General features: G+C 35.6%; 1 protein-coding gene across 8 annotated transcripts in view; it reads left to right on the top strand.

The window, feature by feature from the left end:
• FAM184A (family with sequence similarity 184 member A) overlaps positions 1-20,676 on the top strand; it is a 76,470-nt gene extending 55,794 nt beyond the window's left edge. The window contains exons 10-18 of one of the 8 annotated variants that reach the window (XM_081139710.1): positions 742-954; positions 2,979-3,132; positions 4,875-5,002; positions 6,678-6,862; positions 7,285-7,431; positions 13,651-13,768; positions 15,758-15,862; positions 18,296-18,498; positions 20,331-20,673. In XM_081139710.1, the coding sequence (XP_080995836.1) occupies positions 742-954; positions 2,979-3,132; positions 4,875-5,002; positions 6,678-6,862; positions 7,285-7,431; positions 13,651-13,768; positions 15,758-15,862; positions 18,296-18,498; positions 20,331-20,412 (1,335 nt within the window). In that variant the 3' untranslated portion in view covers positions 20,413-20,673. Of the gene's footprint in view, positions 1-741; positions 955-2,978; positions 3,133-4,874; positions 5,003-6,677; positions 6,863-7,284; positions 7,432-13,650; positions 13,769-15,757; positions 15,863-18,262; positions 18,499-20,057; positions 20,077-20,330 lie in introns of those variants that run through there. The other 7 variants (XM_081139717.1, XM_081139714.1, XM_081139712.1 and 4 more) reach the window with 7 other exon arrangements.
• Positions 20,677-26,806: the final 6,130 nt, after the last annotated feature.

Genomic DNA, 26,806 nt, shown 5'->3' with positions numbered 1-26,806 from the left:
GATTGTGGGATGCTTATGATTTTTAAAAAACTTGAAGGTTTGCAAGTCCTTTGAATTAAATCAAAACTCAAAAAAAAAATCTTTTTAACACAAGGATTCTAAATTAGGAACTGATGGTCTTTCAAAGAGTAGCTTTTTAATCCTCAGATAATCTTAGCTAACGTTTGTTGAGCACTTACTGCATTCCAGGGGCTGTTCTAAGTGAACTCTGCATGGTAACTAACACACTTCGTTCTCACACAGCCCCATGAGGTGTTGATACTAGCAAGTGCAAAGCTAGGATTTTAACTCGGAGCCCACAATCCTAACTACTCAACATTACTGCCTCACAAATAAGCAGTTTAACTTTTCATGTTATCTCTTTGAAGTGACTATAATCTACTAAATACATTAGTTGTATTTTGTTTTTATTTCATATTGTGAATATGTATTGCAGTACGACATAGGTGTTCATTGTATTTCTAAATGGGGGCTGCAGTGTTCTTTAGAATCTACAAACTTAATACCACTAAAACAGTCTGGTTTTAGTCTACAAACTTAACACCACTAAAAATAGAATCGGAAGTAGAAATACCTAAAGATTAGATACCTATGATATGTTGTGAACATTTTAAGTAGATATTTCCTATTTTAAGGCAGTGATTTTACTATGGTGAGTATCATTGAAATGCCTTCCCCTGAGGCCGGCAGTGTGTGAAACTTGCCGCGGTGATTCTTCCCGTGTCCCCTTCTGTGGCCTAGATCTCGTTGCTGAAACAGAACCTGGAGCTGCAGCTCTCCCAGTCTCAGACTTCTTTGCAGCAACTGCAAGCCCAGTTCACACAAGAACGACAACGACTTACACAGGAGCTTGAAGACTTAGAGGAACAACATCAGCAGAGACATAAGTCTCTAAAAGAAGCGCATGTCCTTGCATTTCAGACTATGGAAGAAGAAAAGGAAAAGGAACAAAGGGTAAGTTTAATGCGACAAACATTCCAGTGGAGCCCAGCAGCCTCATTGTGATTGATGAGCCTTCAGATTCCTAAGAAATCTTCAGCTCCCAGAAATTGCATATGGCTTTATTTCAGTGTCTCTTCCAGTATGTGACTTCCTGTAGGGGTCACAGCTACACACTATCGCAGACAAGTTAGACTAGGGCCAACATTGTATATCTGTTTTCCATTATATTGCCAAGTGTGTGATGAGACTAATAGTGCATCTGTTCTGTCATATAGTTAACGGTGATTAAATAAATTTAGCATGGTCCTACTGAGCTCTGCCCACTCTAATCACTTTATACTCTCTCAAAAGTACAATATTCTTGCATCAAATTTTTAATTTTTCTCTTTCAGGCTGGATCTACAAGAGGCATGTACCCAAAGAATTTATATATTCTTCAAACCAGATTTTTTTCTTACACTTTCTGAAAAGTGTACAAAACTCACAATGAAATTATAGACATTTTAAAATAGTGCAATCCCCTGTATACAGCCCCAAAGGCTATGTGAAAAGCGGCGATACAAACAGATCACTCAGAAAAGATTGAAATCAAATAGATGTATTATTAGGTTAATCATATGTGCCAGAATCTCCCAATATCCATTACTTAGTTCTTAGTTAGTTTGACATAGCCTTGGTGTGATTAATTTTGATATAGTTTATTTCTTAACACTGTATTTTCCAATTTCTTCTAAGGACCTTGTGGTAATTAAGATAAAGACTGATAGAAAAATACAGTTTCACTAGCAATAATTTTCAATATCTACAGCCATTACAGATATAAGTTATTTCTTAATTCTTTATGTGGGAGCAGGCACTATTTTAAGAAGTGGTATGTTATAAAGAAATTAAAACAAGAAAGTTCCATCCTTTTAAAAACAGTTAACTTGCCAGTACAGTCAGTTGAAGTCTCTTGCTTTGGTCAAGGAATTTCCTCTCTTTAAAAGTTAGGCCTGATTGCATTGCTAAGTAATTGATTCATTGTATACCATTTGTGAATTGGAATAACACATAAGTTCTCATGTCAGTACTTTAATTTTACACATTCAGGCTTTTTGAAACTGATTGTTTTTTAAAAGAAATCAGAATCTGCAGTTGTAATGTCTGTCATTAGGTAGCCAAACTACCTAAGTAATGTCTAAACTAAAAGTCCTGTGTTTTACCTTTATTCAAAGAAGTGTATGCTTTATTTTTCAGAAATAAAACACTTTTAAAGCAGTGAACTTAAGTAGCCAAATACTAATTTTTAAAAACAGCATTTTAGAATAATGATGAAAGAAACGCTGCCCTAGTTACAACATGGTACCTTTCTCAGAAAGCTTTCGTGTTCCGGGTTACAGCAGTCAGTCTCTAAACTTGAAGTACCTGAGTTGTTTTTCCTCCTGTGGCCATACATCTTCTTAGTCTTAGCCACATGCATCCTGTTCTCTCTGGCTAGGCTTTTAAAACTAATCACACAAAAGGCTTTAGTTTACTTTTTCCTCCTCTCAGAGCTTTTGGTTCTGATCACAAATGGAGTAAAAAAGAATGACTGCAGAAAGTAGCTACAAAGTACTTGATACGGTTGAAGTTCTAAGCACCCCCATCTCCTCTTTCCTGATAAGATCTTTTCCTATTAATGCCCTCCTCCCATCTTCCCTAAGTCTTAAGTCTGTGCACACAGAAGAATTATTCATTAATTTCAGGTGGTTCACACCTGTTAGCAGCTTTAGAAAATGGCGTTATTGAAAACTGCTTTAGGCCAAGAGTCCATATTCCAATTCAAACACCATATGTTGAGTCAAACTGGTTTTATGATGATTAGTATATTGTTCTAAGTGACTCTACTAATTTATGTCCTAATGGTGATTATCTTATATTTAATTTTCTTGTAAATGAATTAAAATGCCTTGTTTTTTGTTAAATGAGAACTGAATTTTAGTAATTATTTTATTCTTATTTGCATTTTCCTTCCTGTATTCTAACATAACAGTTTGAATATGTTTCTCCTATCCTAGGCTCTTGAAAATCATTTACAACAAAAACATTCTGCAGAGCTTCAATCATTAAAAGATGCACACAGAGAGTCAATGGAAGGCTTCCGGATAGAAATGGAACAGGAACTTCAGACTCTTCGGTTTGAATTAGAAGATGAAGGAAAGGCTATGCTTGGTATTTTGAATGGATTATAATCTTGCCATTTTTATTTGCATATTCTTCTACTTTAAAATTTAACATGAAACCACAAAGTTTTATTTTTAAGATTTGAAATATCACAATGAATATCTAAGTGTTTTGCATATTTAATTTGAAGCTACCAGATGAGTCAAGCATGGTGGAATGGAATGGGTAGAATGCGCTTTCTCTGTATGCTGGCTGCTGAAGCCGCACTTACTGGTGCTTCCATCTGTCACTAACCAACCGAATGGAGTCAGGACATTCAGGCTTCCAACTGTCCAGTGACGAAAGGGAGAGAGAGGCATGGGGCCAGGTCCTTAGACTAGATAGTCATATTGGTTTGTTCTACTTCTGGTTTTTTTGTTTGTTTGTTTGTAATGAGAAAAGTCATGTTTAGATCTTTTTGTTTAGTTATTTTTTAATGGGATTTTTATCTTTCAGGTGTTCAAATCACTACCCTTTTTATAAGGAGATGTGTTTTGAAGAAAAACCAGATATAAATAAAATATATATTAAAGGGTTTCTTGTTTGTTTTTAGTGTCAGTCAATAACTTCTTAGTCCTGCCATCTCATTTTCCTTCCATTTATTTGTATAGTTTTTTTAAATTTATCTTTATTGTTGAAAGTATTACAGATGCCCCTTTTTCCCCACCCCCTCCTCCCAGCACCCGCTTCTTGCCCCCCCCAGGCCTTCCCCACACTATTGTCTGTGTCCATGGGTTATGCACATATGCATATAAATTCTTAATCTCTCCCCACTCCCCATTTGCTTTTTTTATCCAAATTCTCCTAATATTTTTAATGTATGTTGTCACACTTCAGTGGCACACTCTTTCCAAGTAGAAACTCACAACAAAGAAGAGCAAAGTGTTGTGAATATTTTAGGCCTCAAAAGCAAGGCCATTTCACCCCCATTATTCCATTGAAATTACTCTTCCTGAGGTCACTATTGTACTTTGAAATTCCAAATCCAAAGTATTCTCACTAGCTCTCATCTTGTTTGCCCTCCTCTGCACCATTTGACCCCTTTGACTTTCTTGAATCTTTTTACCCCTTGGTTTCCATGATAGGTACTGATCTCTGCTCTTTAATCTCCTTTGCCAGTCCTGTTATAATATTCATCTCTGATATTTCTCTTAATTTCCTGGCAAGATGCTTTTCCTTCTAGCCTGGGCAGTTATAAGGACAGGGTCATATTTTCTTTTCCTTTAGTATAGTACCTGACATTTAATAAATGTGGATTGTATGAAATAATCAATCTCAAATTCAAATGAAAATGATGACTTTCAAATCGCTAAAAGCATCTACCAGCTAGTGTGGTTAACATCTGTTAGGGATGTTGTGGGAGAATTCTTACCTGGGTGGGAAGTTGCCTCCTAAATATGTGTTATGTATCATTCAACTCTAAAATATTATTAGTCTAATAGTGTATGAGAAGAGTTAAAAAAATTTCATTTCATTAGCACCTGAATTGCAAACTGAAAGCATATATAGAAATATCTTGATCCATTTAAGCAGTTGGAAATTATTATGAAAGTTAGATGTCCTCAAAATTCATAATATTCTATGATAGTCTGTAATATTTTAAGAGACATACACATTTTTATGATATTTTAATGGGAATATATATACAAGTGTCCTGATTTTAAAAATATTCTGTGACACTTTGAATTTTTATCTATGTATCTATAATATTTTTTAAATATGCTAAACCTCTTTTTATCCTTGGATTCCAGCTTCTTTACGCTCAGAACTAAACCATCAACATGCAGCTGCTATTGATTTGTTACGGCATAATCATCAGCAAGAATTGGCAGCTGCTAAAATGGAATTAGAGAGAAGCATAGACATCAGCAGAAGACAGGTAGAGAAAAACATTCTGCTCCGATTATTCCACAATTTTCTGAAAAGTATTTTATAATAAATAGTATTTTCACTAGTTATTATTTACTATCTATATTAAAGAGCTTTATTTTTAAAGGTAAATAGGTAACTTGACTAATATGTTGGTCAGAAATTTACATTTTATTTTTGACCTTTTAATTGACTATTTTGAATTTTACTTGCACCTTGAGAAAATGAACAACCAAATACAAATAGCACAAAGCGTGAAGACAGAGTGCTATAAAATAGTACTGTCCAGTAGAACCTTCACGATGTTCTACATCTCTGTCGTATACTATGGTAGTCACTAGCTATATAGGCCAAACATGTCTAGTGTGACTGAGGACCTGAATTTTCAATTTTATTTAAATTAAGTTAAACTTGAATTTAAACAGCCATATTGGATAACACAGCTATAGAAGTAGCAGGTCCTGAAGAAGAAAAAGGATAACTTATATTTCCATATCACTCTAGCACAGCTACTGTTTATACTTTTTAAACTCTGGCCAAGTATACTTCCTTTAATAAGTTGTGATTTTGAATGTATGTATATCTAGATGGATGGAATTTTTAGACATAAACATTTACAGTGAAGACAATGATTGGTTTGTTAGACTTACGACTTTTACTTTGTTAGTCTTCAGTCATATTAAATGGTCAGTCCAAATTTTCTCTTCATTACTAGGAAGTTTTAAATGAGCTACCTTTGCCCTAGGCAGTTTGCTCAGTGGTTAGAGCGTCAGCCCTTGGACTGAAGGGTCCTGGGTTTGATTCCGACCAAGGGCACGTACCTCGGTTGCAGGCTTGAGCCTCAGCCCTGGTCTGGGCTGTGCAGGAGGCAACCAATCGATGTGTCTCTCTCATATCAATATTTCTCTCTCTCTCTCTCTCTCTCTCTTTTCCCTCCCCTCTCTCTCCCTTCCACTCTCTCTGAAGAGCAGTGGAAAAAATATCCTCAGGTGAGGATTAAAAAACAGTAATAATAATAATAAATAAATAAATGAGCTACCTTATAATCATGGACAGAAGTTATATTCTCTTCAAGTAAGCTGACACTGAAATTGACAATGTCTAGGTCTGCAGAACTTGTAGAAAACAGTGACTTTTAAGAAAATTGGAGGAAATTTTATCTTTCAGACAGTATAACTGCTAGACCAGCACTAAGCAGACATAGTCTGTTTTCTAAGCCATGGGTGTGTGTGTGTGCGCGTGTGTGTATGTATTGGGATGACCTCCATAGATGTGGGTCCTTTTTAGATTGAAAGACAGTGGTACCAGCATTTTTATCACAGACCATGTAATTTGTTGAGTATCTGAGAGCCCTGTGTTCTAATCTCAGTTCTGCCATTGATTATACATCATCCTCGGACATCATCTCTTGTGTCTTAGTTTGCTCATCTGTAAAATGAGGGAGATGTGTTTTTATGGTCTTTTGAGTTCCTTGTAGCTCTGACATTATTGAAGCTGTATCCATATAAACACTTCATATATATGGAAAGAGAAAAGGCCTTGAGGTTTTCTCATTTCAGCAGTTTGCTTTTGAAATAATGTCAGATTTGTTACATTTGACATTCCTGTGTGCCATTTTCTTGCCCTCCGATAAACACAGAAAGCAAATATGTAGAAAACTTTTAAGAATTGTTTGTATTTTGCAGAGTAAGGAGCACATGTGCAGAATAACAGATCTCCAGGAGGAATTAAGGCACCGAGAGCATCATATCTCTGACTTGGATACAGAGGTACAGCACCTTCATGAAAATATAAGTGCCCTGACCAAAGAGCTGGAATTTAAAGGGAAAGAAATTCTCAGGATACGAAGTGACTCTAACCAGCAGATGAGGTATGCCATTAATTACATCAGAAGGAATTTGCAGGGTTATCTGAAAGACTATTGGGATGGTATTTAGCAATACATGCCTATTTTTATGAATAGACTGTCTTCTAGTAAGATACCAAAGACCACTTTTGACTCTGTTGACTGTTACAATCTAGAGCGTAGATGAAATGTTATATTTTGAATGATGTATATGCATTCATCCACTTTGGAAATTGTACAAAATTAAAATCTTTTAAAAATGTTATTTTAAAAAGCATTAAAGGAGACAACTTTAACAAGCTAGAAGATTAAAGTAAGTAACTTACTTTAGGCTGTTTCCATTGATTTTCTATATATTATACCAAAAACCATTTCAAATCTGGTAGAATATAGAAAGTTTTGAAACATGACTTCAGAATAACATTTTCTTAACTAAAAATAAACAGGTTGCATGAACAAGATTTAAACAAGAGGCTTGAGAAAGAGCTGGATGTCTTGACAGCAGACCACCTCAGAGAGAAAAATGTCATGCGGGCAGATTTTAATAAGACTAACGAGCTACTCAAGGAAATAAATGCAGCTTTGCAAGTGTCGTAAGTCACATTATATTAAAGAAAATTCATATGGGGACAATAAACTGAGGAGCACTGTGTCTAACCTCAAATTAGCTACTCTTTTGAGCTAATTAAATGATACTTAAAAAAATAAAACAAGTGCATATTACAGATGGTAATTGTAGTATGATATTTTTTAATTAGCATAAGTCAGTTGAGTGATTATGTTTATTAGCTGCTACTGCTGCAATTCTACTGGGACAAATACTTGTCTAAAGACTGTCCCTCAGGATCATGCCATGGTGAAAACTCAAAACATGTCCCCTATGTAACGTTAGGTAAAAAGAGCACATTGTGACCAGTAGGTCACACTAATAATACATATTGTACAAAAATATCAAAAGGTCTTAAACAAATACAAAGTTTTAATGATAGTGGTTCCCTCTTGGGAGTGAGTTAGGAGGTATTGGGGGTAGGGAAGAGCAAAGACTTCCTTTTTATTTTATATACTCTACTTAGATATTGTTTGAATTTCTATAACAAGCATTTGTTTTATGATTTTTTAAATCAAAAGTTAAAACATCACAAATAAAGTTACTACTCATACATAGTAGCTCTAATGTTAAAACCCAGTTTTCTAATTATTGCTTAATGTTTTAAAAATATTTAATGGCTTCTCTCTTTTCTAGACACTAATTTCTAAACTCCTCTAGTCAGTGCAGCTAGCATCCACTTCATCTCTGTGGTCCAAACCCTGGTGCAACTTCAGTTATCTCAGAATTAATCTACCCTGAGCTGCTGTAGATGGTTTATCCACCTTCCATCTCTCCTCTTCCAATCCATTAAAAAAGTTACAAAAAAGATACATAATTCTTCCCACATACTTCAGTAAAGTCAAAATAGTGACTAATCCCATTACCCTCAGTGTCAAAGTCAAACTTAAACTCATAGCTTCAGTATGCCTCACTGAATGCTCAGCCACACAGGCCTTCTTGGTTTCCTTCTGAGATTCTCCTGTGCTGTCCTCTACAATCTAGAATAGCCTCCTATGTCATTACTACCTAGATACCTTTGCCCAATCTAAAAATCATCTCCTCACATATCACCCGTTTAACCAAGTAAGCCTCCCACTAAATACTGTTATATATGTAGCACATATACTCACATTCACTTAAACTGAAACAATATGAATATAGGGGCTCTGAGGCGAGCTTCTCTAATGGGTATATGCAGAATTTTCATATAGTAGGCACTCAATGACTGTTTCATGAATGAATTTTTTGAGGATTTCCTACAATACTTACTACTTCATAAAGTTACTTTTGAAATAATGAGGAGACATAAGGTCATTTCCCCAGGCACAGTGATTTTTGTTGCTTGATACCTGCCTTGTTCATCAGGCTGAGGCTGAAATCCTGGCATCCCCCACTACATATTCTAAAAAAGCATGCTTACAAAAAGAATAACCTCTGTCCTGTGTCTTGTCTCCTTAGGAATGTTAATGTACAGAGTAAGGGTTATGTCTTTATTTTCACTTTATCCTGTTTTATTTGGTTTTGCACATTATGGATTTTTAGTAATAGCTTAGTCTTTCTATTATGATCATTTCAGTAAGTGAAGAATTAGCATTACTCATAAGTCAAATATTTTTTCACTTTTCTAGAAGTACCATTTGTTTTATACTTCAACTAGGTTTATGCTAACCAATCATATTTCCTTTCTTACCTGAAGCCTGCTGCCATCATGATTGCCTCTAGCTTTAGGTGTTCACTCTTTTAGTTAAAGACAAACAAACAAACAAATGTATTTTAGATCAGCCCTGTCCCGATTCTTCTTTGATGATGAAAATTTCCTGTATCTGCTCTATGTAGTACAGTAGCTACAGTGCTGTTGAGCACTTGAACTGTGCCTAGCAAGGCCATGGAACGGAATTTTTCATTTCAGTTAATTTTACTTATTTTTAAGTGTAAATGCCAACACGTGGGCTATAGTTTTAGACTACTGGATATTTCTGACCCATATTCTTAAAGGCAGCTGCTTGGTTCTGCTGAATGGTTTGCATTCAGACACAGGCAGTGAACAGGAAGCGTCCGTTCCAGCTTCAGGAGCTGGGCACAGCAGCGCCGCACTGTTCCCAGCCTGTTGCAGAGGCCTAAGGGCACACTGTTGACGTTCCTAACTGCCTGCATGCTGGCTTTCAAGCTCCGAAAGAACTGGAAGTGGGTGGTAGTAGAGGAGGAACACAGGTCAGCCTCCCAGGATGAAGGGGCCTCTGGAGCAGACTGAAGCTGCTTCTGTTCCTGCCCGAACCCTGTTGGACGCCAGGGAAGAGGGGCCAAAAAATTTAAAGGGTGAAAAGTGCCCTCTAAACATTGTAGAGATGGTGATGAGAGTCTGTATCTCTCATGGAATGATTATTAGAAATCCTCTTCTCTAGAGCTAGGTATTAAAGTCACCTTAGATTTTCAGACATTCTATAGAAATGCTTTTATTTTCTTGAACGATACAGCATCTTAGTAAAAAACCTCTATCTAATAAAAAAAAATCATGGTTTTAGTTTGTTCTAGAAACAAATGAGGATGGGCTGTTTCAAGTAACTTTGTTTAAGCTAAATGTCAACATACACTAGAATGGCAGATCTTTAATATGCAGAAAAGATACTGGAAGACTGTTGATTGCTTAGGTCGCTTTACATCAGCTTCTTACCGTACTGAAGCAAAAGATACTTTCTTCTTGGAGGCAACACTCTGTTTCTGTACCGGGACTTCAGGTAGGTAGCCGTCCCCACTGAAGAGCAGCATCCAGCACTCCACAGTTACGTATTCTTAAGAGCTGCTCCCGCTCTTTTATCTGTGACACCCGTTGCTTTTTGTTGTTGTCATCTGATTTTTAAATTACGTTCAGGTTATTTTCATAAACTTTGTGAGGTAAGGATGTGATAACAGTTCTGTTGTCACAGGTCCACAACTTATGGGGAGAAACATGGTTGCCATTACACTGCTCCAATTACTGCTTTCTCTTCACGCCTAGAGAAGGAAGGTGTAACAGTTCTTTTGTCTTTATTCAGTTGAAATTCTAAAATGTATGTGTGCCTAGTGATACTGTTGTTTGGCTCCAAACTCTTAATTTACTGGTATTTTTGAAAATTCTTTATTTTTAAAAGCACCATGGGAGGACTATCAACTTAGAAACTTTTTAAAGTACAGTTTTATACAGCTTTTTAGGCATATTTTAGATTGGTTTTGTCCATATATAGGTCATAGACATTGACCTATATATTCTCAGAGCCAAAAAAAATCAGGGCATGCATGCCTGGGGAGACTCCAACAGTGACTTTAATTAGTAATTTTGTATGTTCTACTTCTGTTCTCCCTTTGTATTACTTTTAAAGGGAATCTGTATTTCGAGTAAAAATGCTATATGTACTTGTGTGATTACCTCAAGACAGTGTTTCCCAGGCTATAATCACTCCTATGCAGCCTTTGGGAATTTGGTCATTTCTGGCTACTTAGGATATTATTTTCTTATTATTTTTAATTGACTCATTTTAACTTAAAAATTTAACAGAAAACTCAATTATCTCTATAATAAAACCATTATCACTACCAAAAAATTATATCTGTTATTCTAAATAGAGTTGAACTATAGTTAAATAAATGTAAGTTCTGTGAAAATAAAACGTTACTAGATTCTATCTAGCACTGATGTTCAACGGTCAGCCTGAGTATTGTGAAACAGGGTAAGAAGCACATATTATGAAGGCTATTTAAGATATATGGACCTACACACACTTTCTCCTTCTTGTGATCAGGAAGATTAAGAGAACAAATTAAAAATCATCTCCTGTACCTCCAGTCGTTTACACTTAGACTTTGGGAAGCAGTGCTAGCTTAGAATGCCGCATGAGGCAACTGAAGAAAGGTAAAATGTTGGCAAGTGTTGGCTTGAAGTGGATATTGAAATAGTACTATGTGTTCTTCCTATTAGAATTTCAAAGGACTAATAATTCTGGAAATATATTTGCAAGTTAAATCATATTACTTGTTTTCTCCTTTAATGCTTTCCCATTTGTGTTTATGTGGATTCTGTTTCTCCAATTTAATGTTATTTTTTCCCTTTAATTTCTCCAGGTACTTTTAAATTTTTTTGGTGATGTAAAGGTATTTTGTGAAGAAGAATAACTGATAATTTTGTAGGTAAAGAATGTTTAAGCTAAATGTAAACATATGTTAGAATTTCAGTATAGAGCAGACCTTTATTATGCAAAAAGTGGCTCAGGGATTGTAACTCATTTTAGACTCACTTTATCTAACCTTACTGTTCTAGATCAGCGATTTTCTTTTTTTAAATATGTCTTTATTGATTTCAGAGAGAGGAAGGGAAAGGGAGAGAGAGAGAGAGAAACATCAATGATGAGAGTCACTGATTGGCTCCCTCGACTGGGGATTGAGCCCACAACCTGGACATGTGCCGTGGCCGGGAATTGAACCACAGTGCTCGACAGCTGAGCCACGCCGTCCTCACTAGATCAGCAATTTTCAACAATTTTCAACCTGTGTGTGGCAAGAATGTTTTAAACCTGCAATACCTGTTTAGTCAGGTGCACTGATCTCTTTCCCCTTAGATGTCAAATAAAAAAATGACAACAGCCAACACAATAGCCATCCTGCGTGAATGAATCAAAATTATACCTAATTTTTTTGGCAGATCAGCAAAAATATATTACTTGGTAAGAATTTCAGTAATTAGTTTATGTGTGCCATGAGATGAAAAAGGTTGGAAATCACTGTATTAGAACAAAAGATAGATATAAACTTGGGGGGGGGTTGACGATCATCAACAACCACATATTCTTGTTCAGCTACAAGAAGTAGTTCAAAAATCTTGTACCTTGCTTTTAATGATAAAGAAAGTACTCCAGTGACATCTTGTGGCTACTCTAGTGTTAAACCCAAATGCCTTTTTCCTTGACCATGTCACTATTTCTCAAGCTTCTTAAAACCTTTGCCCGTAAAATAAAGTTTTGCTCATAAAATGCCATATTGTGATAAAAAGCAAGGTCATTTTTTGTTAGCTCAGTGAATCACATTTTCCACTCATTCTGCATTGTCACAAAAGAACAAAAGTAGAGATAGTGAAGCCTCACCCTGAGCTGACAAAGTCCCAGCTGATGAAGACAGTCACTTCCTAACCCCACTATTCGTCACCTTCCGCCCTCCCCACACCAAGGTTAGGACTCTAGCCTCGGGACTGGGTTGGGAGCCAAACGTATTATCTCCACATCTCTATCCTGGGCTGAGTTAGAAGGAGTTTACTAAAGTTACTAACATACAGGGATTCTGGCACCCCTCTGGAGTCTGGATGGGCATGGGCACTGATTCCTCGAAGGGTGACCTTGTTGGGCGAATAAAGTTTTCCGTGAATCTTCATTAACTATACTTTTATTGAGCTTAAATGTTATCCTTTTAATTCTAAAAATAATAATGGTTTTTAATTGTTCTAATTATTTAAATTTTCTAAAATTGAAAATGCTTCTAAACTAAACCAGCAGGTTCCTTTTGTTTCTTTTTAATTCTACCCTGCTCTGTATTTTAGACTCTTCAGGGCCCATGTCTCCATTGCTCATAAAACGCCTCTATTCTAGAGTCTTCAGTGGCCTTTAGACCAATTACCTTCTATTTCATTCAAGGCACACTAGGCCTAGAAGGAAATATAATTCTTCTCTTACCTGACCAACTTATTTTAGAGTATATATAGATTATCTGGTAATATAGAATTTTTAAATTGAATTTCTTATAAACCAGGAAAGAATGATGTCATGTGTGTGTCCTTTGTTTCCCTTTCCTCTGTATTTTTTCTTGTCCCTTTTGTATATGTTACCAAGTCTAATGTCATAACAATACTGTATCTGTGGTGAGTTCTAATTGTAAGCCTACATGTCCAGCTAGTTTAGTATCATTCAGCATATCATTTCTTTCACAGAGCTTATCTCACCTCAATCCCATGTACTCTTGGAATGGCATGAGTGAGTTATTCAAAAAAGTAAACTGCAAAGCCTTTAATATCATCTATTCCCGGAGAGTCTTTAATAACACTGTAGCTCTTAAGGCAATCTTGTCATTATCCTCAAAAGTTTTAAGGAAAAAGTTCGGTTTTAAGTATTTGTGTGTATTCAACTGGACTAATATGAAAAATGTAGGTTTTACAAAAGAATGTGTCTGAGTCATCTTAATGAGCTAAAGATTTTCTTATTTTTAGACTAGAAGAAATGGAAGAAAAATATCTAATGAGAGAATCAAAACCTGAAGATATACAGATGATTACAGAATTAAAAGCCATGCTTACAGAAAGAGACCATGTCATAAAGAAACTAATTGTAAGATATTTTGTTTTTGGTGTAACCATGTAGTAAATCAAGAGACTGTTGATTGGGAAGACAGGGGGAAGCATTTTTAAGTAATGCTAAACAAAAACTGAAAGTATAAAATATGCGCACTGTGATTGAAAGTTTATTAAAATGTTATGAACAAGGGAAATAAATTCTAAGTAATTTTAAAATTTAAATTTGGTATTAGGATAAGGAGATTGTGCCTCTTTTTTCAATATTTTAGTACATATCAAGTGTTTAATAATATATCATTGTCAATGTACAGTTAATATACCCTTGAGGTGTCTGTATTGTACATGCAGAATTAGAATTGGATAGTAAAGAACAGTCAACACATTCATGCATTGGTCTGCATTGTAGGTTAGTCATGTTAATTTCCTAAAGTGTGTGTCCCAGGAGGCACCCCATGGAAGAAAGGTGCCATGATGTAGCCTGAGCCACAGGCTCTCTTGAAGAGTCTCAGTCCGCACTGAGGTGTTAGGAGTTCTGAGAAATTCATCAGGGAAGAAAATACAGACTTAACAATTACACTGCTTCCATTAAAGCCACTAATCCTTAAGAATAAAAAGTACGCATGTTTTAAACTTCATAAGACATTGCAGAGTCTTCTAAATTGTATGTTCTGATCAATAATTAAGATACTGCTTTTTACTGCCTATAACAAATGAAAAATCTTTCAGAGTAAAACTAGAAATAGAACACTAACCATTTCTATTTGCTCATCAATCCCTTCAACTAATAACTTTGGACATTAGCATGCAAAGAGAGCCTAAAAGCATTTATTTCTGAAGGCCTTTTACCTTAACATATCCCTTTTAGCATTCTAGACCTCGACAGCAAGTCTGTTGTCTGGGTCTAGACGTTCCTGCCACAAGCAGCAGGTAGAACTGGGGTTCGTAGATGAAGTGGACATCGGAAAGATGGAGCATGTGCTGTGCTGCTTCAGCCCACTAACCACCCCCTTCTCCCAGCATTGAGAGCAGGAGCACAGGCCTCACACATTGTCGTCTGATAGCAGTAGATTCATGGAAAATTAGCTTACATTCCATACATGAAATTAGCAAGTGTACTACGTGTATTTCATCTATGGTCCATAGAAATAGTTATTGATTTTCTAGTTCTTACTGAGCAGGTGTAACAGATAAAATTGTATTTTTTCCTCACAACAGAATAGGTATTAGACCTCAGAGTAAAGTAACTTTACAAAGCAACACAGTTGGTGACAGAGCCAGGAATCAATCTAGCCAAGGGTTGTTCCACACTCTTTCTACTACACCCCAATTCTGTGGACTGGGAGGCACATGGGCTGAAATTAACGATGGAACCGCTAGTGGTAACGGAGAGGGAGATGAAGAATCTAGTTCTGCTAGAGCACAACCCTACCTTTCACACACTGTTCCATTTCCTTAGGTTTACTTCCTCCCGTCTGGTGGCTCAGTTAGCACAGGTTGTTGGGGAAGGCGAAGGCGAAGTGTTTGTCTCTCTGTGGGCCGTTCACTTTTTCTCTGTTCTCCGGTTACCACCGCTGTCATGCATTGATGTCTCAGAGAGCAGCTTGGACAAGATCACATACCTTTCCAGTACTCAAGAATAACAGTATATCCTAGTGTCATCTTCATATGTGGAAACAGCTCAACCATGCACACAGCTCCACAAATGCAGGTTAAGCTGGTTCAAATTGCACTGTCAGCCCTTCACAACAGAGATGGAGCAAATAAAACATTTGGACCCAGTCTTAAGGAAAAAGGTATTAAAGGATAGAGAAGAGTCCCGGAGCATAGGGTTTAAAAGATGTTGAAAACTTACCTACCAGCAGTCTTTAAGACACTGGCAATCGGGTTGAGAAATCTTTGAGCAAGTTATATAAATCTTCATTCAGGTTTTTATTACATTTTGAATGAAATGGCATTTATACAATTAAGTTGTTCAATATTCAACAGAAATTGTTTAAGAGATGTTTGTAATTCTTTTGCTTAGGAGGATAATAAATTTTATCAGCTGGAATTAATCAATCGAGAAACTAACTTCAACAAAGTGTTTAATTCAAGTCCTACTGTTGGTGTTATTAATCCATTGATTAAGGTACGTGCTATACACACAGTGAAATAGGGATATGGTTTAAAACTTGATGACATTTTTATAAAATATTTAGAGCAGCATGGGCTGAAGCTTCCAAAAGATGTTATCCTAAATTTAATAATCTAGGACTAAAATCTATGAAATCTTTATGTATTAATTTTCAGAATGAGACTCCTATAATCATTTATTTGTTGATAATACTCCTTAAAATAACATCTTATTAATATTATAAAACTTTGGTGCTATCATTTTGTTTTTCATATCTCTAAAGAAAACTAACTTCTAAGTCTCCTCAAGATAACTTTTCGTCATTTCCTTAGTGTTCACCAGCCTCTGGGGTGGGGAGGTCCTGAAAGACACTCCAGCCTGTATACCCAACAGCCCTCCCTAAGGCCTGCTGTCTTAACAGACACTGGGTTGGACCAGCTGTCAGAGAAAGGCTTTACCTTTCTCAGTCTTATGACCTTTCCTTAACAATTAAAATTGAACATGACCTATTCTGATACTTGATTACTCCTTTAGGATAGAAGAGCCTTATAGATAAATGACATGGACATGGCTAAGTCTTGTACATCTCTGTACCCCAGCTTCCTATGGCTCCCACCATAGTGCTTTGGGTACAGTGGTGTTCAATAAATATCTGACCAGTTGCAAAATTGCATCACATTTCCTATAAGGCACCAAAATTATTCTAGTGATGAAAGCAAGTAATAAGGAATAAATAATTAATGTATATTGGCTTCATAGGATTACATATATTTTAGCAGAATTCAGTAGAAATAAAAGTGCTAGTGCTAAAGATATTCTTTAATTCAGATTTTATTAATTTGTACATCATGCCTAATTTCTATTAGGCCATTAGTCAGGAATTTTTGCCTTCAAAGGCCATAAAATGTCTGTGTTAAGAACATGGAGTATGTCTTCTCACAAATTAAAGTGCTCCAAACTTAGATGTTTTATAAAATAGAATGACTGAAGTGGAGAGGCCTGTAGCTGTATTTCTAGAGCCTAAAATATTGCCTGGCACATAGAATGCTCTCAATAAATAATTGGTGAATGAATAATAAATGTAGTTAGTTTTAGTTTTAAGTTAATAATAAGCTTTTAATTATAAAGCAAGATTATGAAACTTGTTAATACAAGATATACTAGAAATATTTTCCTTTTATTATTTATTTTATTGGAATTAGATTTTTAGCTACAAAACCATTACTATATAACTTTACCAATGATACCTTTGATTTCTTAAAATAGAAACCTTAAGGTGGTTTCATTATGCCCTCTAGTGACTTGAACAAGAAAATGCAAAAGATACATCTGAGAACTTTCAAAACTATTTTGACTCCTAAGAGTGATTTCAATTTTCACAAATAGTTCTGAAGAAAATATTATTCTTCCTTTCTTTTTTCAGTTATGCTAAAACAGGCTCCTATCAGAGACTCTATGGTCATAGACTATGATAGAGAGGACAGTGTCTAGATAGTAAGATTATTACTTTGTAAGTAAAGGAAAAGGGCCTTCTTATCTATTGTATTTTTTTTCCCAACCTCTGCGGTAATTTTCCAAAAGTTATTTCATAAATTTAGCATACATTTAATTAGTAAAATATGGGAATATGCAAAATATTTTACAACATTCCCATATTTTGATTCTAGAGGTGTGAATAAAGTTAATAATTTACAAGATAATAAATTTTGATAATCTGTGATTATATTCCCCTTTTTAAAGAACAATTAAAAATAAAAAATTGATTTGTTTTATAATCTTTAAATTTTTTTTAAAAGATGTGAGCCAATTAATGATACTACCAATTAATTGGGAACTGAAGACTTTACTATGCAGATTTAGTTTTCTCTCTTCAGAAAGATGGTGCAGTAAATTTAAGACCAAATTATTTTTCTAAGTTAACTTTAGGTCTTAAGTAGAAATGTGAGATTTACTTCAAACTACATTGCCAAGCATTTCTCGTTACTTTTTTTTCCAGGCAAGGACTGCCTCCCTTTGACAGACGGCTAAAGTTCACAGGGCTCTCTCTTATATTTATGTTTAACTTGACACCTTCTCCTAACTTTAGCCTAAATCCTCGTGGTATCTGAAAGACCTCCTCTCTTCCCCTCTGTCTTCCCTTTCCTCCCAGTATTCTTATCGCCTGGCAATTTCCACCTCCTCCGCCTCTCCTCAGGAACCGTTCCTAAAGGTTTCCTCCTCCTCCTGTCTGTCCTAGCAGCATGTCTGTCTGTGAGGATTCCATGTAGATAAAAAACACCTCCAAGGACCCCCAGACCACACTTTGGGTAACACTGGTTCAATTTAGCATCCCAATTTAACAGAAAGCTTCCAAAGTTTCCCCATGCCAAATTTATATCTTCTACGATTCCTATTTTCTCATTTGTCCTTATGCAGGGACTGTCCTCACGTGTGTTATTTTTAATGCAGCAAAAGAAGAAGAATGATAAATCACCAACAAACAGGTTTGTGAGTGTTCCCAATCTAAGTGCTCTGGAATCTGGTGGAGTGGGCAATGGACATCCTAACCGCCTGGATCCCATTCCTAATTTTCCAATCCACGACATTGAGTTCAACAGCAGCAAGCCACTTCCACAGCCAGTGCCACCCAAAGAGCCCAAGACATTTTTGAGGTGAGCCCCGTCTCACCAGTGATTTTTTTTCTCTTTACTTTTTTAACTTGAGAAATTTATCTTCTTACATTGTAGAAATCTACTACTTTAAGAATAGCCTAGGAAAATTCTGTGAAATATTTTCAAAATATATTTATCACCTCTCTAGAGAACTGTTTTTTTTTACTTTTAAAAAGATTTTTTCCAGCCCAGCTGGCATGGCTCAGCCATTGAGCATCAACCTATGATCCAGGAGATCTCGGTTCAATTCCTGGTCAGGGCACATGTCCAGGTTGGGAGCTTGATCCCCAGTAGGGGGCGTGCCGGAGGCAGCTGATCAATGACTCTCTCATTGATGTTTCTCTCTCCCCCCCCACCTTCCTCTCTCTGAAATCAATAAAGATATATTTAAAAAAAGAAAAAAAGATTTTTTCCAATTTGTTAGGCAATTTTCTAAATGCTTAAAGAGGTGCTAATGTAATTCACATGCTTGGAATTTTAATATTTATGGACTCTTGCTTCACTTTTAGTATTGTCACCAATTTTTCATTAATCATCCTTATTACAGAACTTAAAAATTTGTTTTAATTTAGTGGCTTTTATTTGTTTCTTATATGTTTATTTTTTCCCTTTCTTGTTTACCAGGCTTACTTATAAATATACATGCTTATTGCCAAAGTAAAAAATACGTAAGCTCTGGGAACTTAATATATGTAAGCAAAAAATAAATTTAGAAAAAAGTTTTTAAAATTGACATCCCAATTTTAAGTTATCTCAGAATTGTTGATTAAATGCATTAACAAATAAAATTTAAACAAAATCCAGTTGTCTATCCATTAAAGATTAAAGTCAGAAAGTAGTCATTTTGTGCTTAACTTACTATTACTTATTTTGTGCTGCTTTAAATTTATTTACTTTTTAACTTATTTTTACTAATTCTTAGCAGTGTCACTAGTAATAGTCTTACAGGTAGACTTTCTTTTTCTAGGTTAAGTGATTAATGACATAGTTAATAACTAATTATTTTAAATAGAAAAAAAATCACAAGAATAAAAAATAGCCAAGTACACCTTTGATTGTGTCTCCTGCTAAATATTTTGTGTTGCTTATTTCCCCCCGTGCATGGGTGTGTTCAGGTATCAGTAAGATGCATGTGCATGAGCTCAAGGAACATGACTACTGGAGTTGCCATTACACATTGTTGCGTGCCTTGTAATTTCCCCCAAAGACGGTAGGGATGCTTTCATTTTCTCAACTAGCCCAAAGAATCTTTAGTTTAACTTAAGATAAGTATAAATTATATAACTTTGGAAATGGAGGGGAAATTGGATTTTTAATGCACTCCTCTCCCCTAGAGTACTTGCTTATGGAATTATGAAATGAAAGTTTAATATAAATATACTATAGTAAAATACCATACTGTGGTTTAATTAATGTAGTTACATTTAAGGACACATCTGTATGAATCAAGTGCTGTGTCAGATTCTGAAATTAACTAAAGAAAAGGTACTGAAAGAGGAATGTTATCTTGTTCTCTCTTATTCCCCCATGCCTGAATTTTTTTTATTTTTTATTCAAAGGTGACATTATTTTCCTCAACGGTTTGATTTTGCTTTTTGTAATTGTTGTGATGTGGCTCCTCCTGAACTGACTTCATCCGAGCTGCTGCTGCACTCTCATGCCCTCATGGAGTGGAGAGCTGAATCTAGAGTAGAGTAGCAGCAAATCTTTAACGCGCATCTTCTAACACAGGGAACCACTTGGTCATCCACGCTGATGTTTTATGTGCTTTACCCTTCATTTTGCAAAAGAGCTTATTGCTGGGTTACATGTCTCTCTTTTTATGAATTCAGTCCTCCTCAGAGTGAAGCTTCCCCGGCGGCTTCTCCAGATCCCCAGCGCCAGGAGTGGTTTGCCCGGTACTTCACATTCTGAAAGAATTGGGTTGGCACAGCTCTGAGTGGACTGTTACTAAGAGCATGACCTTACATAATGAAGAACAGGCCTTCCTATGTCAAACACTGTGAACGAGAAAGTATTTGTCTCTCCGATCTGAAAATGCACTGTATTACCTGTGATACTGGAATCATTCTTATGCGGTACTATGTTATGTGTGTAATTATAATAGTTATTTTTAATTGAGATGGAAGAGTCTTTAACCTTTGTAATTACTGCATAATAAATTTTGTTAGAACAAACAATAATGCTTTTCATTTTATGCTTTTCATTTTTTTCAAGTAAGTTTAATTTTTTAAATACATTTTGATTCCAGGTAAGACTTGCCAAAAAGTTTTACTGCATAATTATTATAAAATACTAAATTATTTGGTTTCAGTAATCATAACAAAATCAGGATAGGCAAGTATGTTATCTTACTTTGTTCAATTACTATGTATAGGTATAACTAAACTGTATTCTCTAAACTTACAAGGCTAGAATGAAAAATTTATGGAAATCGTGAATACTGCTGACTTATTTAGAGCGTTACAAGCTCAGGTTGTTATTTGTGCTTCTGATGCCTGGCTATAAATCAGAGGTTCCCATGAGTCCCTCCTTGGGTTCAGTTAATTTGCTAAAGCAAGTCACAGAACTCAGGATACCCATTTACTCACTAGATTACAGGTTTATTACAAAGGATATTAAAGGATACAAACAGCCAGATGAAAACAGATAGGGTGAGGGTCCCCCCTCGTGGACTTTAGGCCCTAGCTCAGTGAAATGTGAAAGTTTCTTGTTCCCAGCCTGCAGTTCTCCAAATGCAGTCCTTTTGGTTTTCTATGTAGGCTTTATTACATAGGCATGATCGATTAAATTAATTGGCCACTGGTGATGGAACTCACTCTCCTCACCAGAGGCCAAGGGGTTCCAACCCTCTAATCACATGGTTGGTTCCCCTGGCAACTAGCCCCCATAATTAGGTGGGGTCCAAAAATCACCTCATTAATATAACAAAAGACACCTTTATGGCTCTCATCACTTAGGAAATTCCAATCCTTCTTAACCTCTTCCAAAACACTGAACAAGAGGGAATAATTCCTAACGCATTCCCAAATTGGGAATTAAGAAGTAAAGTTGTCACTATTTGCAGATGACATGATACTGTATATTGAAAACCCTAACGATTCCACAAAAGAACTATTAGAAACAATAAAAAATACAGTAAAGTTGCAGGATACAAAATCAATATACAAAAATATGTTGCATTCCTATATACTCACAATAAAATATCAGAAAGAGAAATGAAGGGAACAATCCTATTTACAACTGCAACAAAAAGAATAAAGTACCTAGAAATAAACTTAAAAGAGGTGACGAACCTATACACTGAAAACTATAAGACATTGTTGAAAGAAACTGAAGAAGACATAAAGAAATGGAAAAATATTCCATGTAAGAATAAAAAAATCAAAGGGTAAAGTTTTTAAAAATTAAAGTCATGTCAAAGCAGTACTATTTCCAGCATTTATTGACAATGTGTCGAGGACTGTTTTAGAACTAGTTATATGGGGGGCGGGGTCCCTGCTTTGTGCAGCTTATATTCTTGTGGGAGGAGAGATGAGCATTCCAGGCAGAAGTAACAGCCAATGCAAGGTGCTAAGGCAGAAGAGAGCCTGGAATGGCTTAGGATCAGCATTGCTGCTATAGTGGAGTGAGCACAGGAGAGTAGTAGGATATACAATGAAAAAAGATATTTAAAGACTAAAACAAAGTCATAAAAACAAACATTTTAGTGATATGACAAAAATTCAATTCAACAAACATTACTCAGCCTCTTCAGGTGGAAAACACTGTTTTAGGAGCTTCAAAACCAGCCAAATTTCCTGCTTGCATTTTACCAGAATGTAAATTATGAAATAAAATGGAATAAAATAATAGACAATAGGACAAAAATAGAAATTAAGAATTATTGTAGTACCATAAAATAATTTTAAACTACACAAACATTTATGTAAATAAAACAATAAATGATTCAAAACGACATAATTATCAATGTGAAAGATTAAGTGGTAGAGGAACATGTTAAAAGTAAAAGAACGGAGATAAATAGACCATGCTAACAATAAAAGAGCAGAGGTAGTTATATTAATTTCAGACAAAGCAGACTTCAAAGCAAGGGAAGTTATCAGGGATAGAGAGGGGTATTACATAATGATAAAGGGGTCGACATGCCAGGAAGATACAACAATCTTTAATATGTATGGGCCTCAAAATATGTGCGGCAAAACTGATAGACTGCAAGGAGAAACAGATGTATCCACTATTATAGTCAAAGACTTAAACACCCCTCTATAGAAATGGACAGGCCCAGCAAGCAGAAAACCAGTAAGGCCATAGCTGAACTCAATACCACCATCAATCACCTGGATACAACGGACATCTATAGACCACTTCATCCAACAACATCAGATTACATTCTTCTCAAATTCACATGGAACATTCAAAATATACCACATTCTGGGCCATAAAACACACCTTAAATTTTTTAAAAATAGAAATCATACAGTGTCAGCTCTAAGACCACAATGGAAGTAAACTAGAAATTAATAAAAAGCTGAAAAAAAATCACAAAATACTTGGAGATTAAGCAACACATTTTTAAATACCATATGGGGCAAAGAAGAAATCTTAAGAGAAAATTTTTAAATATTTTGAACTGAAAATGAAAACAATTTATTAAAATTGGTGAGATGCAGCAAAGGTAGGACACAGGGAAATTTAGAGCATTGAGTGCATATATTAAAAAAGAAGAAAGATCTAAAATCAATTATCTAAACTTCTACCTTAGGTAACTAGAAAAAGAAGAGCAAATTAAATCCAAAGTAAGCAAAAGGAAGGAAATATTAAGAAAAAGCAGAAATCAATGAAACAGAAAAGAGGAAATCAATAAACTCAACAAAACCAAAAGCCAGTTCTTTGAAAAGATCAATAATATTGATAAGCCTCTAGCCAAGCTAAGAAAAAAAGAGAGAAGACACAAATTACTAATATCAGAAATAAAAGAAGGAATATCACTATAGGTCACAAGGACATTAAAAGGATAATAAATGTTATAAACTCTACACCCACAAATTTGATAATGAAGATAAAATGGACCAGTTCCTTGAAAGACAATCTGCTGAAACACACAAGAAAAAATAGTCTAACCAGGCCTATATCTATTAAAGAAATTGAATCAATAATAATCTTCCAAACCAGAAAGCATCAGGCCCATGGGTTTACTTGAATGCCACTAAACATTTAAGGACAAAATTACACCAATTTTCTAAAATCTCTTTCAGAGCACAGAAAGAGGGACTACTTCCAAACGCATTCTTTTAGGCCAGCATTACCCCTCATACCAAAATCTGACAAAGACATTACAAGAAAAGAGAACAGTTATCTGTCATGAATAAAGATGCAAAATCCTCAACAAAATATTAACAAATTGAATCCAATGATATTAAAAGAATTTGGCACCACACCAAGTGGGATTTATCCAAGGTATGTAAGTCTGGTTCAACATTTGAAAATTAATGTAATCTATCACATCAAGGGGCTAATGAAGGAAAATCACAGGATCATATCAAGAGATGCAGAAAAAGCACTTGACAAAATCATAGGGGGTTGGGGGAGGTATAAGAGGGTATGGGGGGATAATGGTGATGAAAGGAGACGACTTGGGGTGGTGAACACAATACAATACACAGAGGATGTATTATAGAATTGTATATCTGAAATCTATATAATTTTATTAACCAATATCATCCCAATAAAAAATAAACATTCATGGTAAAAACTCTGAGAAAAGTAAAAATAGAGAACTTCCTCAACTTGATAATGCACATCTACAGAAAAACCAATAGCTAACATATTTAGTGGTGAGAAACTCGAAGTTTTCCCACTAAGATCAGGAACAAGGCAAGTTTGTCCCCCCTCATCACTGTTTTCAACAGCATACTGGAAGTCCTAGCTAAATGCAAAAAGACAAGGAAATAAAAAGCATACAGATTGGGAAGAAGAAATAAAACTTATCTTTACTCACAGATGCCATGATTGTCTATTTAGGAAATCTAAGGGAATCTACAAAAAAACCCTTCAGCACTAATAAATTATAGCAAGACTGCAGGATACAAAGTTAATATGCAAAGTCAATTGCTTTCTTATATAATCGCAATGAACAAGAAATTGAAATGAAAAGCATGTTACCATTTACATTAGCACCCCATCAAAGGAATAGTTAGATATAAGTCTAACAAAATATGTACAAGATCTATACCAAGAAAACTATAAAACTAAGATGGAAGATATCAAAGAATTAAATGGAAAGATAGCTATTCCATGTTCATGAAAAGACTCAATATTGTCAAAATGTCAGTTTTTCACAACTTGATCTATAGATTCATCCCATTCCAGTCAAAATCCAGCAAGTTATTTTGTGGAAGTTGACAAACTGATTCTAAAGTTTATATAGAGAGGCGAAAGACCTGGAATAGCCAACTCAATATTGAAGAACAGAGGACTGACATTACCCAACTTGAATACTCACCATAAAGCTACAGTATTGGTATTGGAGAGCATGGTATTGGTGAAAGAATGGACAAATAGATAAATGGAACAGAGCAGAGGGCCCACAAATACACCCATGTAAATATAGTCAACCGGTCTTTGACAAAAGAGCAAAGGCAATACAGACCTTCAACAAACAGGCATAGATAGTCCTTTCAACAGATGGTACTAGAACAACTGGACATCCACATGCATAACACAAAATTTAGATCTCACACCCTTCACAAAAATTAACTCAAAGTGCATCATAGACTTAAGTGTTAAACACAAAACTGCAAAAGTCCTAGAACATAGGAAAAAATCTAGATACCCTTGAGTTTGGTGATTTTTTTTTTTTTAACCCTTATCTGTGGAAATTTTTTCCATCACTTTTCAGAGAGAGTGGAAGGGGGAGGGGGGGAGAGAGAGAGAAACATCGATGTGAGAGAGACACATTGAATGGTTGCCCCCCCCCCCCATCTGGGGCCGGGGATTGAGCCTGCCCTTGGCTGGAACAGAACCCAGGACCCTTCAGTCTGCGGACCAACACTCTAACCACTGAGCAAAACCGGCTAAGGCTGCTGATGACTTTTTAAAGTACACCACCAAACACACAATCCATGAAAGAAACAACTGATAAGCTGGACTTGTTTAAAATTTAAAATCTGCACTGTGAAACAGAATGAGAGTCCTGGCTGGTGTGGCTCAGTTGGTTGAGCATTGTCCTGTGCACCAAAGGGTTGCGGGTTCGATTCCTAGTCAGGGCACATACCCAGGTTTTGGGTTTGATCCCCAGTGGGGGGCATGCAGGAGGCAGCCAATCAATGACTCTCTCTCATCACTGATGTTTCTATCTCTTTCTCCCTCTCCCTTCCTCTCTCTGAAATCAATAAAACCATATTTAAAAATAAAATCAATAGAGTGATTATGATTTTTTTAAACAGAATGAGAAGACAGACTTATCAAATACAGATTATTTGCAAGACATAATCTGACAAAGTACTCTTAAAATTCAACAATAAGAAAACAAGCAACCTAACGGAGCATTGGGGAGAAAAAGGGACATCTGTAATACTTTAAACAAAAATAAAAATTAAATTAAAAAAAGGAAAAAACAACAACAAGCAACCTGATTTAAAAATGAGCAAAAGACCTGAGATGGTACCTCACCAAAGATACACAGTTATAAAAAGTAACCATATGAGAAGATGTTCAACATCTTATGTCAGAGAAATGCAAAATAAAACGACAATGAAGCACCATTATGCACCTATTAGAATGACTAAAATCCCAAACACTGACAACAAATGCTGAAGAGAATGTGGAGCAGCAACAGGAACTCTCATTCATTGCTGGTGCGAATGCAAACAGATACTTTAGAAAACAATTTGGTAGTTTCTTACAAAACTATACCATATGATCCAGCAGTCATGCTCCTTGGTATTTACCAAAAAGAATTGAAAGCTTATGTTGCATCAAAACCTGCACATGGATGATGTATATAGCAGCTTTCTACATAACTGGCAACACTTGGAAGGAGCCAAAATGTCCTTCAGTGAGTGAGTGAATTCATCCAGATAATGGAATATTATTCAGCAACAAAATGAAATGAGCTATCAAGCCATGAGAGACATGGAGGGACCTTAGATGTGTATTACTAAGTGAAAGAAGAGGATCTGAAAGGCTATCCACCTATTGTATGACTCCAACTATAGGACACCCTGGAAAAGGCAAAATTATGAAGATCAGTTGTTGCTAGGAGTTAGGTGAGAGGGCAGGATGAATAGAACACAAGATTTTTAGG

The sequence above is a fragment of the Miniopterus schreibersii genome (assembly GCF_964146895.1).
Source record: "Miniopterus schreibersii genome assembly, chromosome: 6".
In the NCBI taxonomy this organism is placed as follows: domain Eukaryota; kingdom Metazoa; phylum Chordata; class Mammalia; order Chiroptera; family Miniopteridae; genus Miniopterus; species Miniopterus schreibersii.
The sequence above is the reverse complement of the archived record's forward strand: the minus strand, read 5'-3'. Positions and strand labels throughout refer to the sequence as shown.